Below are 14,962 nucleotides of genomic sequence, written 5' to 3' on the forward strand. Positions count from 1 at the left end.
ACAGAAGAATTAATTCTGCTGAGCTACACTGCCTACATTCCCTCAGGTGGGAAAGATGTTCTCTCCTTGTGACATTATTATTATTTCACTTACCAGTGCTTCTGTGGCGAGCACTTCTTTCACCATTACAGACCATAGGCTATCTGTTCCACTCACTGCCCAATCCCAAAAGATGAGAGCTTAATTCTTATTATTCTGAACTCAGATTAGAACCCTTAATTTTAGCACAAACACCGTTGGGATTCTGTCGTGATAGATGGAGAGTGTCTTCAGTATTGTTTTTTAGATAAGAGGTAAGAGAGCTTTCTACAGTTCTCAAAGTCAGTCAGTTCTGAGCAGTTCTGGTAGGGTTGGCATGTCTTGTGTTTATTTTACTGTGATGTCTCAAATCCCAAATCAGAACTATTATGTGACCTCCAAGCAATACTTTGGAAGAGCCAGGTGACATACATGAGTCCCTACCAGCAACAGCAAAGTAACATGAAGCTGTGTAAGTTGATTATTTGGGGAGCGAAGCCTACTGTAAAGATGCATTATCATACTGTCCTAAATAACAGTGGTAAACTGAGAAGAAAAAAGTATTTTCATTGCCCTGTGAACTGCTGAAAAGCAACAACTCGACACAGGGCATAAGCAGATCCAACAGCACCTCAGTAAGAGAATGGAAGTTAATTCTGTGATAGACCTGGGGTCCTGGCTAAAACTACAAAAGAGGAAAACAGAACAAATCAAGCTCTAAGCCTGACACTACATCCATCTCTTTGATGTCCCTTTCCTTTGCCAATTTCAACTTTTGCTCCAATGTCCAATTTGCACAGTGCTCGGTGATTTTCTCAGCACAACCAGCTCCAGAAATGACTGCATTTCATTGTCAAGGACAGCAAAGATCATGGACTTACTTTATTTCAGAAAGACGTTGTGGGGAAATTGGTGTTTTTAAAGATTGTCATTGTCCTGCACAGTCACCTCATTTAGTGGTGATACAGATTATGGAAGATGCATCTCACCAAAGGTTAATCTATCACAGTCAAGACTTAAAGAAAAACCATTGGAATTAAATCTTAAAGTAAGAGATCACAAATGCAAATTTTATGATTCATGCCAAAAGTCAACAGTGCCCAGAATCCATGGTCATCAAAGCATACAAGAGCCTCACAAACACACTGGTTATTAATACTGATGACTGACTTCCAAGTTCCTCTGAGGTGCAAACTGTCCCTTGTTACAGTTTGGACAGTGTGTGTGTTGCCTAACTGCCCAGAGCTCTGAGATTAGAGAAGAAATACATGTAGAAATAACGCTGCAGAGGATGAAAAGTGCATCCTTCTCAAACACATCCTCCTCTAAATTTAGACAGCCTGTAGGTTTTTTGAAGGTGGGAGGAAGCATAAAAAGTTACAGCATCACATGTCAATAATGTAAAAAATTTTTTTTTTTAAATTCTTTTAAAAGAGATGTAAAAGGTGTGCAACTCCTAACAACCGTGTTCCTGTACTTTCAGAGAAAGCAAGAAAATAAACACACTACAAGATAAACACATAAGGTGTTCAGCCTCACTGAAAAAGAAGTAATGGCTCCAACAGAAAAAAAAAACAGCTGCATCAAATGTTGTATATAACTATATATTGTGATTTCTTTAGCATCTATTTCATTATGTTAGAAAATTGCCTGATTAAAAGAAAAAAAAAAAAAAGGAAACCATTATCAGTTATATGGATGTGACAATATAGTCTAAAACACTGTTTCTTAATTCTCACTGCACAAGTTTACACCTTACAGGCCTTCTCTTTTACCACTTTCAAAAGCAGTGTCTACAAGGAAAGAAGACACACCAGTTAAATCCAGGGCTAAGGATTTTGGACAGGATTTGGAAGACCAAGGCTATATTCCCAACCCAGGTTAAATCAGTCCAGGCAAGACCACAACACAGACCACAAGGCAAGTTTTTCTTTAAAGTTCAAGCCCCTTCTCTGCCTGAGGGCACACTAGCCTTGCTTCTCTCTAGGCTTGTCTCTCCCTGGTCTACAGAGCTCAATGGAAGCATGGATATGCATAGCAGCTCTCGATCTACCCAGAGGCTGCACTCCCAGAACATTGCATGTGATTAACAAGCCTTGCTGGGACATGGTGCTGCATGATTAAATACAGAGTCAAATGCCTGCGCAAGAGTCACAGCACAGACATGCACGTGCCTCCTCTTAAAGTTGTAATGCAAAATGAAGCAGTTTCTACAAAACAGACCAAAAGACATCAATTTCCTATCAGCCAATCAAAGCAACTCCCCACTTGAACAGAGATCCACGTCCCCCCAAAGCAGGTACCAAAGCTCACTAAATTGTGTCAGGATGGGTTCCTAGTCCTTCAGCACTGTGGATCCTGCTACCTGACAAAATCCTTAAACTCTTTTGTGCATCATGACCACAGCATTCCCTTATTTCTGCTTCCTACAGACATACAGATATGCTAGGAGATTCCAAGTTTGAGGCACTCAGTTACTGTGGTAGCAGGAACTATATAAATACCCCACAGAGAATTTGAGTAGACTGGCTCCTAATTTGGCACCATTGTCTCCAAGGAAGCTTTGGTATTTTTATATTATCAATTGAAATAGGCAGCTGAATACCAATACAAGATTGATGACAACAGCCACACACACAAATTGACACTTTCTTTTCTCATCATGCTCAGTTAACTACCCAAGCAGTAAGCAAGTCTGTATTTGTACATACATAAGAACTCCCACTCACATAAATATGAGTTTAGGGATAGCTAGAAATACATAAAAGTCATTCCTACTAATAGGCACATTTTGAGCTGTCAACAGTGATTTGAGTATAACACCGAGTAGTGTGAAGAGACAGCCATAATCATTCCATATTAATTTAGCTTGCAAGAAGATGAAGGTCAGGGGACAAAAAGAAAACCAAAACTAAAACCAGTACTTGTCAGATGGAAAAGGACAAAACCAGTTGGAAAATAATTTTATTTTTTCAGACTTCTAAGAAAATTTACAAACAACGGTGCTATAAATAAAAAAGACACCCTATAAAAAAGGTTGACAATTTTTCAAACTATAGCATCAAATGAAGTTACAGAGCAACAAGTGTACAGTGAAATTCTATTTGTCAAATTAGTATTAGCTAAATAGTTGAAAATGTAATAAATCTAATAATAAATCTCTACAGCTTACTGAGAAATCCCACAAGAATCCAGCATTCTGAGCTTAAAATATAATATACAAAGAATTCATCTTTGCAATCAACTATAGCACTGAAATCACCTACGCAAAAATCACATAGGAAAGGCACACCTGATGAAGTTTGTGAAGGACATCTTGAGCACACTGCAATAACATACAACACAGAGCAAAACACCCTGCACACTTGCTTATTAATCCCCAATGTCTAATGTGAAATACAATACAGAAATAATAGAAACAATATTTAGTGACTTTCTTCATGCTGGTTCTATTCTTCATCTGGAGTGAAACAGAATGACTTCCTTGCCCTATTTTCTGTTTGAACCTTGGCACCTTCTCAGGGTATGTTATTCCTATGTTCATCATCATCTTTGTCATTAGTGGAGTAGGTGTAATCCCAATCATAAACACCACCATGCCACCCACATATGCATGTCTTCATCCTGCAACCTGTCTCCAACTCTTGAAATGCTGAACTCCAGCAAACACAGACAACATGCACCAATCTAACCTCAATTGGCTAAAGTTTACATACAGGGCAGAAAACAAGTGAATGCTTATAACCTTTATTACTACTATGGACTTTCCTCTATTCAGGTCACTCACTCACTTAAAACAGTAGGCATTTAAAAACCATCAACACAATTTAATTAAGAGCTTAACTTTAAATGGCAGAGGAACTCCAAACACTGACACACTAAAGCTTTTTGAACATGAATTTGAATAAAAGTGAAAATCTGGTGTCTTCATTAATCCACAAATCAAACCCTCCTGGCCCTAACTGCATCTTGAACACATTCAGTTCAGAGCACAAAGAATAAGAGGGTTTTGGTTTTTAGTCACAGCACATGGATTTGTGCTTTCACTGTCTTCATCATGAGAAAAGCCAAAGATGGTGTCCATTAAATACTGCTGAAATAACGGTTCAACATAATGTATCAAAAGGTTATTTTCTTCTTTCAAAAGTAAAAACAAACCCATTAATAATTATATTTAATGAGACTTCTTTCCTGAATGCTTACAAATGTGTAGGGAAAAAAAAAGCGAATATGTGCACATCTCATGCTAAAGCAGGAGTTAGGAAGAGTATTGCCCTAGTGTTTCTCTCAATAAATTTGTTTAAATATTGACAATTCTTGAAATTCTTTCCAACTGATATTATTAGGGCAACTGGAAACACCATGAAGCCTGACAGCACTTTGCAATAAAAGATGTGTGTACGTTGTTGGAGTCAACAGCCAGTTAAAGAAGTGACAGAATTTAGCCTTTAATGGCTTTGAACACATACAATGGAATAATCACTTTTAGCTTCCCATCTGCCACAGATGTCCAGGGAAAATGAATGTCTAAAGTGACAATTCAGACCATCCAGAAATGTTTAGACCATGTGAGCTAACTACCTTAATTATTTCCTCACTGCCTAAACAAGGCCGTCTTGGAGCTTTCTGATGCCAGAGCAGAGCTCTTCTAGGAGCATTTTCCCTAACTTCTCTCCAAATACAGGCAGCAGACACAGGAAGCCAGGAGATACACTGCTGTGCACGCTGCTGCCTTCACTGCAGAAAGAAGTGGGAGGCTGAATTTCAGGCCCTTGCACCCAGCCAGGCTTTCAGAATTGGACCAGAGGGCTAATGAGGGCCTTTGGTGCTGACAGCTGTCAAGGACAGTCTTGGAAGAACACTGATCCTAATGATGAGTGTAGGTACAACCTTAGTCACACCAGTGCCTCCCTACCTCCTGGTTGCTGCAAGGACATGACAAAGCTACTACAGAGGCTGTACAAGCACCTCAGACAGACAACATCTTCTAATTTTCAGACACATGAAGGTAGTCAATGATGCACATGCATAAAATGCCTCTTGAGAAGAAAATAACCCCTCAAGTTTATAACATTTTAATTTTTCTTTCATAACTTACTATACACTCAAGCTCTTTTCATAGCACTTATTTATGTAAACCCACATGCTCAATTAAAACATGTACACTTCAGTGGCAATTCGTCAAACAAAAGGCTGTCTTGCTGAATCCCTACTTCACACCTTCCTTAATTTGAGCACTCCCTTTAACCTTCCCAGCCTTTCAACAGCTCACCAGCACGAGAGAGCTTTACCTTCTTCTAGTTCAGCAACCACATTCACCAAAAATGTTTTCTCCAGATTTGGTAAAACCAGAAATATTTTCTCCATGCAATGTACATTATTCAACTAAAGCTTGCTGCCATAAAAAGCCAAGAATTCAGAAGTGTTCAAAAAGAACTTCTGGGAATATCAGTCATAGCAACAGATATTGGGTATGTCTAGAAAGGCGTATGAATCTCCATGCATCAGTTTTTAGGTCTTTATGTGATTGGTGATTAAAAATATTTTTTCTTGCAAATACCTTGTCCTGGTAGCACATCACTAATGAGTTTTTGTGCACTTCCTATAAATCATCTGTTACTTGTCAGCTATAATACTGGATTAGATTATCTGCTCTAGATTGGCATGCTAACTTGAACATCTTCTCTTACCCCAGTGAGCCGCTTTGCTAATCTGGCTTCCTGTGCAAGACATGCTCAAACTACAATCATAAATAAAAGAAAAACAATAAAATAAAATTTTAAAATGTACTGTGGTCACCTCACGAGCAGCACATAAAATTTCGAGTCCCTTTCTTTCCTCTTTTGAAATACCAGCAGTAAGATACATCAATGTCCCTCATGCTAAACTACTGTTACATGACAAATTCAGTCCTCTGTCCTCATGTGCCTGTAAAGCTTCAGCCTCTGCCACTGTAAGTCACTCACATACATCCCAAACTGGCCAATTTAAAGCTAATGATTGATGCCGTATATTGTTCATTGTTTTCTTGATCAGGCACAGATTTTGAGGAGACTATGTGCTAAGCCTCTCAGCTTAAGCATTAAAAACAGAAAAGCTATTACCAAATCAAATTATAAAGGAAATAATAGTTTTTATGACTTGTAACTTAAGTAATTTTAAATTAAACATGCTACATTAAGTAAGCCTTCTTAGCATCTGCTCAGTGTTAAGTATTTACCTTTAGTCCACCACAGATTGGACAAGCTGAAAAAAGAGCTCTTTTCATCCCAAGGTGGGGGCTACATGAGTCATAGGGGTCAGCTGAGGCCCCACTAGATGGTGACAACTCACTACTTTTGGAGTCTGACACCCGTCCTTGTGGTTTTATGTCTGACCACCTCGAAACAAAATCCATGTATGTCTCATCACTTGAGTCCTTGCTGCTTTCTCTGAGTAAGGATGAAGGCCTTCCTCTGTCCTGGCTGTGCTCAGGTACCCTGCGTGCTTCCAAGTGTGGTAGTAGCAGTTTTGGGTCACTAGCACCTTGAGGTGGCAGGGCCTGGTCCTTGGGTAGCATGGAATCTGCACTCTTTGCTTGCACATCTTTAGAAGCTGCCTGTAACAAACTCCTGGGTGTATCATACACATGTCTGAGAGAGCTGGGAACCTGATATTCTGATCCCACACTTCTCTGGGACTCACTGTGAGGACAAGTACATAAACTCTGATCCGAAGGAAAGTTCAATGGCAAGCTTAGCAATGATCCAAACTCATCACCATGGCAAATGTCCAAGCTCCCAGCATAGGAAGAGAAGCTTCCAGAGTAAGAAGAGTGACTACCAGTAGCTATTCCACTGTCAGAAGAACTCTGACGACCTATTTCTTGTAGCTGTCTGGATCGGAGAGGCTTTGGAGGTGGTTTTGTGGTGCCACGTGCTCCTTCTGGAAGTGTTTTTTCTTCCCCAAGATGAATGCCCTTTGCAGCTGCCAGTCCATGACTCTCTTGAGAAGTGCTGACTGAAGACTGCTCAGGCCAAATTGTCAGTCTGCTCCCAACACTAACATCTGAGTGGCTGGTATCTGAAGATGAGCTTGAAAGACTTCTATCATCTCCTAGAAAAGAGAAAAATGCATCAAACTATGCTTAAAATACAATCAGGAGACTGAAGCATGGTAACTGTGCACCAACAGAAAGGACCCTGAGATTCCATCTGCTTCTTTTAAGTGCAACTTCTGTCAGAAAGCCAGAATTCCTGCAAAAACTCCTATCCCCATGCAAATACTATGTTACCTTATCATAACCCTATTGCCTTATGGAACATAATGCATTCAGGGCTAAATTTTTAGAGTTTATGCACCAAGTTCTCCCCTTTTTAACCATATTTTACTTGAGTGCAGTTAATCGGTTTTATTTTAGGTAATTCTATCTTACATCACAGGGAATAGTCACAAAGTCCCACGCTCAGAATAGCTGAGGATCCTCTGAAGAAAACCTAGTTACTGTAACCCAAAGCCATATAGGACATTCCCATGTTTCTATTTGAATTGAGTCAACCAAATGATTGTTATTTGTTCTTTTTTTTCTCTACTTCAATCTTATCTGAATGACATAAAAATGAGTGTTAAGAAACCACAAAAATCAAACTTCAGACTGTACTGTTCTCTCCTCCAAGCTCTCCTACACCTTACTTCTCCATAATTCCCATACCAAATGCAACCATGTATCACTGTAAAAAACAAAAATGGGAATGTTAGTATTACAAAAATGTTTACGTATCTATGTACAAAAAGATCTTCCGTGATACGTTTAAACCCAGATTGCAAGAATTTTTTGTTTTCCATTAATCTAGTCCAGGCTAGCAGTTATATGCTAAGAAAAACCCCAAGAAGTCTCTGTGGAATTTAGGCACAAACCACATTACTCAGCAGTGTCAAGATTAGAGTAGCCACAGACATGTATAGAGGCAGATAATTAAGCTCTTGAGTATCTTACAGAGCCAGTTTTAGGCTTGTAGACTTTAGCGTAAAGAGCAAAGCAGATGTTTTTAAGATCTAACTTCTGCTATTAAATAACTGAAATGGCAGTTCAGGACACAGGCCCTTTTACAAATCCAGTGCTAGATACCAACTCTACTTTTGACACATAACTCCAGAAGGAACATGCACTATGAAGATCAAGAATAACAACACTCATAACCAAAGCACAGGAGACTCAGGTTTTACTACAAAAATCTGCTTCCACCCTGATATGTGAGCTATACAGGTCAGTTCATCTCACAGGCTGGAGTGACTCAAGTACTTAAGATGTCAAAGTTGCTCTTTTGAAGTTGCACATGCACAAATGCAGCAGGATTCAGCATACAACAGAACTTTCCTGTGTTAATAGTGTTTCATCCAAAATTTACTCTGCTCACCTGAAAAACTCCACATCAATGGACTTCATACAATTCTGTCAAGGAACTGCCCCACAAGCAACAGGAGCCAAATTAAATCATGGAATCATAGAACGGTTAAGAGTTGGAAGGGACCTTAAAGATCACCTAGTTCCAACTCCTCTGCATGGGCAGGGACACCTCCCACTTAGATCAGGTTGCTCAGAGCCCCATCCAACCTGCCCTTAAATGCTTCCAGGGATGAAGCTTCCACAACTTCCCTGGGCAGCCTGTTCCAGTGTCTCACTACCTAACCTAAATCTCTCCTCTTTCAGTTTAAAACCATTACCCTCTTCTCACTACAAGCCCTTGTAAAAATTCCATCCCCGGCTTTCCTGTAGCCCCTTCAGATATTTGACTATTTCTCCAACCTTTTCTTTTAACCTCACAATCTTAAAATTATGTATGTATGCACATTTCAAAAGCCTGTGTAGGAAGGAACGTCATTTATTCTTATTTAATTAAAAATGTTTCTTACCTCCACTGCCCTGGCGACTTGTATGGGACAGCAAGCTCAAGCGCTTTTCTAACTGCAAAGCTTCATGAGCCAACCTTTCTTCTGAATAGGCTGGATTTGTACTTGGATCTTTAAAAAAGAACAGAAAATTAAAAAATAAATAAACATGAAGAAATGTGGGAAAACAGATGAAAAGAAGGGGGATTAAAAGACATAGTCTCGTGTTAGATATTCTGTTCTTATGTTTGATCTTCTACTACAGGAGAGTAAAAGAGCTGATCGGAAAGTGTCTGGGACAACCTGCCTTCAAACACATCCTGGAGAAATGCTACGTAGGAAGTTATCATTGTGTGACAAAACCCTTCAGAGATAACATCCAGTATCTGTATGAGTTAAAACCAGGGACAGAACCCTGAAGAGCACAGCACCAATGGCAACAGCTACAAAGACAAGTAGTATCCAGCAAGTCTTGAGGAGACAAAAATTAGTATGTGACCTGTAAAATGTGTCCTGTCTTCATTGGGAATTTGATCATGAACAGAGACCAAATGTTTCATCCTACAAATTTAAAAATCTACATCATGGGGTCACAGAGGTTAAACTATCTGACACCTTCCAAAGCAGATCACCTATTTATGAAGACATCAGTTTTAAGGTCAATGTCCAGTAGGTCATTAAGTGCAGAAATCAAAGAGTAAATAAGCAGCCTGGTGGCTCTCCATGTTTAATATAAGACAAGTTAGAATGGTAAAAACCACTGCTAAAATTTACTATGGGGTATTTTGCCCATACATGAGTTTGCCATTCCAGGTGAAATTCCTTCACTGAAGAAGGGTCCTTCCATTCCAATAGAAAGAACAAAAGTTACACAGAATGTAGAAGAACTTTCATGAGAAAATATAGGCCAGTTTTTTCTAAACCACTTTGTTTCCAACCAGGCACAACAAAACAAACAAAAAAAACCCCACAGATGTTGGAATTAACCATTACTTCAAGAGAAATCTTACAGATTTCTTCAAACAACACTGATAAGTGTGTCATGTTCAGCAGTTGCAAAAGATATGGTATGCTTACTTGTTCATCATCAGAAGTTTCAGTAGCTCTTACAAATTATATATGGAAAGGAATTAATGACAGAGAAAACAGATCAGCTTCCTCACAACTGCTGCTCTTGTATATCTGATCAACTGGCTAGTAGTAGCACACCACAAAAATGTGTAATAACTAAATCATTTAATAAGAGGAAAAAAGGATGAAAAGGGCTACATATTGCTGTGGTTGAGTTAGTAAGACAAAAAATAAAATTAAAAACAAAAAAAAAAAAAGCCACAACAAAAACCAGTAGAAAACCAGAAGGAAAAGTTTCATTTTCATTGCAAGTCTTTCAATCTTAACAGACTTTGGTTTGATGTCACCAAAGCAAACTCACACTTAGGAGCAGGAGCATTTCCAGGTGAGCTGAAGCTTTATGGGAGTCTCTACATTATTAACAACCTGAGAAAGAAGCTGCCTTATCTCTCCTCCCTAACTGCATTCACTTTCTGATCTGCCCTGGAGAGATCCGAGTGTGTTACAGGAGCAAAAGTGACAATGCTGAAGTTTTTTTCCCCCATCCAGGGGGCTTCCATCCTCAGTATGTGAAATCTGGATGAGATTAACAGAACAAACCAGACACACACAGAGCGCTTCCATAAGAGCATATGTTGGAAATCAAAGATGTTCTAACAGAAATAAGACAACAATGTCTGTGACAAACAGGGTCTGTGACCTCTGTGTCTCCCAGTTCAAACACTGCTTGATGTCAAACTTTAAGAATGGAAAAGAGGATTGTTGGGCATGGATTATTTTGTTAGGCCTCCATTCCTATTTCCCCTGCCATACAACTCATACTAAGCACTGACTTGTTCAAACCTGTGTAACTGATTACTCAAACAAAACCCCCAGTGCTTCCATATGGATCTCTGCCAAAGGAAAACACAAGATTTGGCCACCAGCACCTATGGTGCAACCCCGACAGGTCTATGCAAGGATCTACTCAGTGGCATACAGTGTTACAGGCTGCTGCCTGAATCTATTTTTGAATGTCCTCTGCTCCAGTTACTCTGCTGTATCTAGTTAAATGCCCTTATGTACAAAAAGGTTCAACAAAGATGTTCTACAAGCATTCTGAGTATAAAGTTGGCATAACAATCAGCAAATTAGTCAAACCAAGATGCAACGGACAGCAGCCCTTCCCATAGAAAAGAACTGTCCATGGGAAAGATAGTTCAACTTTTCTCAGAATATGTTTACTTGATAAATACAGATTTTTGCCATGTTGCTAAGCACATACACAACTAGCATTTTTTAGTAACTGATATCCCTCTTACACACAGCAAAAGATATAATTAAAAAAAAAAAACAAACAAACCCAAAAACCTGGTCAAACAGCTGATCTTATTAAAATGGCCTTTAAGAAAGTATAAGATGGGGAGGTAGGAGGGAAGTTGAAGCATATCAGGAAGTTTACATTTTGCATGTTGAGTTGCTTCTAGAAGCCCAATTCCCTATCAGCTACAGAACACAACAGGTATCACCCAACAAGATAAAATCTCCAGGCATGCTGCCTGTCCAACAGGACTGACAATTTTTTTGCGACACTTTCCCTTAAGGAGTCCCTATGTATAAAATGTGTGTATAAAACAGGGTCTATAGTTATGTGCTCTGACCTCTCATTGCCCAGTTTTCTGGAAGCTTAATTAGAATAATCCTTTCTTAGCAAGTACTAGGAAATATCTAGAGAAACAACTTCAAAACCTGCCAAATATATATAGACTTAAGCAGATATTTAAAAGTAATTGTCTCTCATACTTATTGAAGTTTTTTCTTTAATCTTCTCTGATAATATGATTTCCATGGAAAACACATACAATACTATTCTCCAGAAGCAGCAGTCTTATGCCAGTATTTTTGTTACAGACTACCAAACACTAATCAGGAGGTTTTGCTACAAGATCAGACTAAGGACTGAAGTCACTGGCAGCCATCTTTTAGAAACCAGTCCTTACTGGAGGGCATAACCTATGACCTCCTGGCATAAGAGTGTAGAAATATGGCCTAAAAATGGTAAAAAAAAGTGGAGTTTTCAACAGTAAAGTTGGATTTGTTGGCATCATCCTACACCTTGTGCATGCACAATACACAGCTTCTAAATAACTGTGTAGTACCAACTCAGGACAGAAGCAGTAGAACTGGTACTGAGACAGCTGTCCAAGGAAGTTGAGACAGCTTCTGCCCACACAACATCCTACAATAGCTCTAACAATTCTAAGAGCATTTAGTACCTTCCTTTCCCAAACTCTGAACAAAAACTCTAAACAAAATCTAGGCAGTTAGATACACTCAGGTCCCTCAGTTAGGAAAATTTACCATTTATCATTCAATTTTATCATTTTCCAAACAAAAAAGGATCCTTTGCTATCAAGAAAAATCTTTTGTGTGAGGCAATCATCAAAATCTTCTTAAATGCTCTTTGGGACAAAGGAGAAGAATGACATCAAATTTGGCTGGACTAAAAATGCCTCTGATGGAGATTTTATTTTTACTTTACGTTGGCGGATATTCATTAAAGCCACATCAGCTGTTCATCGTGGGAGATTTTGAATACTTTGGTAACATACAAATAAAGTGTCACAATAATTCAGACCTCCAGGGTTGTTTGTTCAGTAAGCACCTGTCAGGAAAAAAATGTCTTGCATCAAGTGAAGTCAGCAGCTGCCTAAGATATGCTGGTTGTATGCATCTTCAAAATGCAACTATGGTTAATTACACCATCAAACGTAAGTTAGGCTGAACATCTCTCCATTCTTTCTTCCTTCCTTTGTAACTGTAGGCACACTTGCAAATCAGGCCTGGACCCTCACCTTCATGCTAACAACTCCACACCTTGTAAGATGTCTGGAGGAATGAAAAGATGTCCTAAAAGTTTGAGGAGGATCCACTTGGTACAGATACTGCAGAAGGCAGCCACAGAGCTGTCTTGCAATGGCCAAAGGTGTATCAAGCTTCAACAAAAAGAAAGAGCATCAGATCCTCTGAAACCAGCACTGCACACTCTCCAGTCAGTCACAAAGCAGTCTGAAAAAGCTTCCAAAATTAAGAGCATCAAGACTATCAACATTACACGAGGGTCTTTCCAGCCTACAGGACTAGGCTATCCTGTAGCCTTAGCCAGATTTAAAGAATACTGATGTGCCCACTGATCACCTGTTGGGCCTTTGCTGTGTTTGTGTTTTGCATTCAAGATGAATTTTGCTAGTGAAAAGAAGGAATTCAATGCACACCTGATAAACAAACATTTCTCAAATAATATGCATGCAAAGTCAGTATAGATTCCAAATCATGCAATCAGTGATTTATTACTCTGTCAAGTACTTCTGTCAAGACAAGAACATAACATTGTCTGGTCTCTTTCTTCTCAAAAAACACAGTTGCAAGCAGCCAATTACAGCAATTATTTTCCAACTATTAGCTGAGGAACACAAGCCATCCAAAGCTAGCCTGTCAACTCACTTGAGTCCTTTATTTAAAATGCTACACTGCCTAAAATCATCTACATCTACCTACACTACCTTTGCATTTCCATTCAATGTCCCGTGTCTTAAACTTGAGACCTAATAATGCAGGCTTCAACAAATCAAAACCTCCAACCTGCTAACAGAGCTACTAATAGGAGAACTTTGCTACAACTTTGCAGAATTAATGCACTCCCAAAATAAGTACCACACAATAATAAATTCTAAAACATCTGATGCTCTTTTCCATTTTATTTTGTATGTGCAAATACTAGAATTCTGTTTCTCATTAAAATATTCACATTCATTTGATGCACTTTTCCACAAAGTCACAGAATAATTCAGGTTGGAAGGGATTTCAGGAGTTCTCTAGTCTAACCTGCTGCTCAAAGCAGGTCAGCTGTGAGAGACTGGACCAGATTTTGATATCTTGCATTGGTCAGTGCAGCTGATGAGTTCCACTGCACAGCTTTTTCATTGCATATTTTATAGATTACATTATCAAGTATACATAGTAATAATAAATCTATGTTGTAAGAACATTCAGCTTCTAAGGAATAAGGTATATTTTTTACAACTACAATCCTGAAAAGAAGATGTGAATATTTGAGCAAATACCCCTTGCACATGCAGTTTACAAACTCCTTTACTGGGCAGTTTATATATATTTAAAGAATCACTATGGGAAGTAAAAGTAAGAAAACTGGTAACTTTCCAGCCAGCTTCAAACCAGTCTCTATAATTACCTATTAATTTAATGTTAATACTTAAATATTTCAGCACTCCATTTAACCATATAGGTGAGCTGTTTGTACATTAAGCCTTTGTCTTCTTTCATTACCCTTTTTCCAAAGACAGACTAAGCAGATGTTGACTGCATGATGTCTCTAGATTATATTTGTACCATAATATTGGTGTCCAAGAATACTGCCAATGTGACCTTTTTTTTTTTTTTTTTTTTTTACCACATTACATTCTTTTCTATGCACAGCTGCCCCTTGTGTATTTTCCTTTCTTGAAAACACCTAAAAGTTATTCAGGCATTTTTCATGTTTAAATTGGAAAGGTACAGGCAACAGCAAGAAGCCAAATTCAAGTAACAAACTATGGAGAGAAGGCTGCTTCCTATAAAAGCTTTGAAATTACACAAAAGCAAAACAACCCACAGGTGAGGCTGGGTAGCACTGCTGTAAATACAAATTATGTTGACTACATTTTTCTTGGTAGAATCCCCAGTCTGGAAGTTTCGATCTACTTACCCAAGGTGTGCAGATGATTAAACTATTTAATCACTAACCCTCTCAAAAGATTGGATTAATTTCAATACTCTTGCCAATTACAAGAAACTTGACCTTTTCAAGCAATGCAGTACATTCTGTGTTACAGCACACTTAATAAGGAAAGTCAGTTTATGGATGAATCACCAGTGTTGCACATCTGCACGTGCTTTAAACAGGTCTGTGCAAGCTTCTGCACAGGATAATAAATGAAGGAGAACAGAAAAACAAAACTCTTCTAGA

General features: G+C 38.7%; 1 protein-coding gene across 3 annotated transcripts in view; it reads right to left on the minus strand.

The window, feature by feature from the left end:
* DOK7 (docking protein 7) overlaps positions 1 to 14,962 on the minus strand; it is a 63,138-nt gene that overhangs the window by 31,516 nt on the left and 16,660 nt on the right. For all 3 annotated transcript variants that reach the window (XM_051616728.1, XM_051616727.1, XM_051616726.1), the window contains 2 exons: positions 8,911 to 9,018; positions 6,239 to 7,113 (listed from right to left, as the gene is read on the minus strand). In XM_051616728.1, coding sequence (XP_051472688.1) covers positions 6,239 to 7,113; positions 8,911 to 9,018 — 983 coding nt within the window. The remainder of the gene's footprint in view (positions 1 to 6,238; positions 7,114 to 8,910; positions 9,019 to 14,962) is intronic.

This window comes from Apus apus, chromosome 4 (genome assembly GCF_020740795.1).
Source record: "Apus apus isolate bApuApu2 chromosome 4, bApuApu2.pri.cur, whole genome shotgun sequence".
NCBI lineage: Eukaryota > Metazoa > Chordata > Aves > Apodiformes > Apodidae > Apus > Apus apus.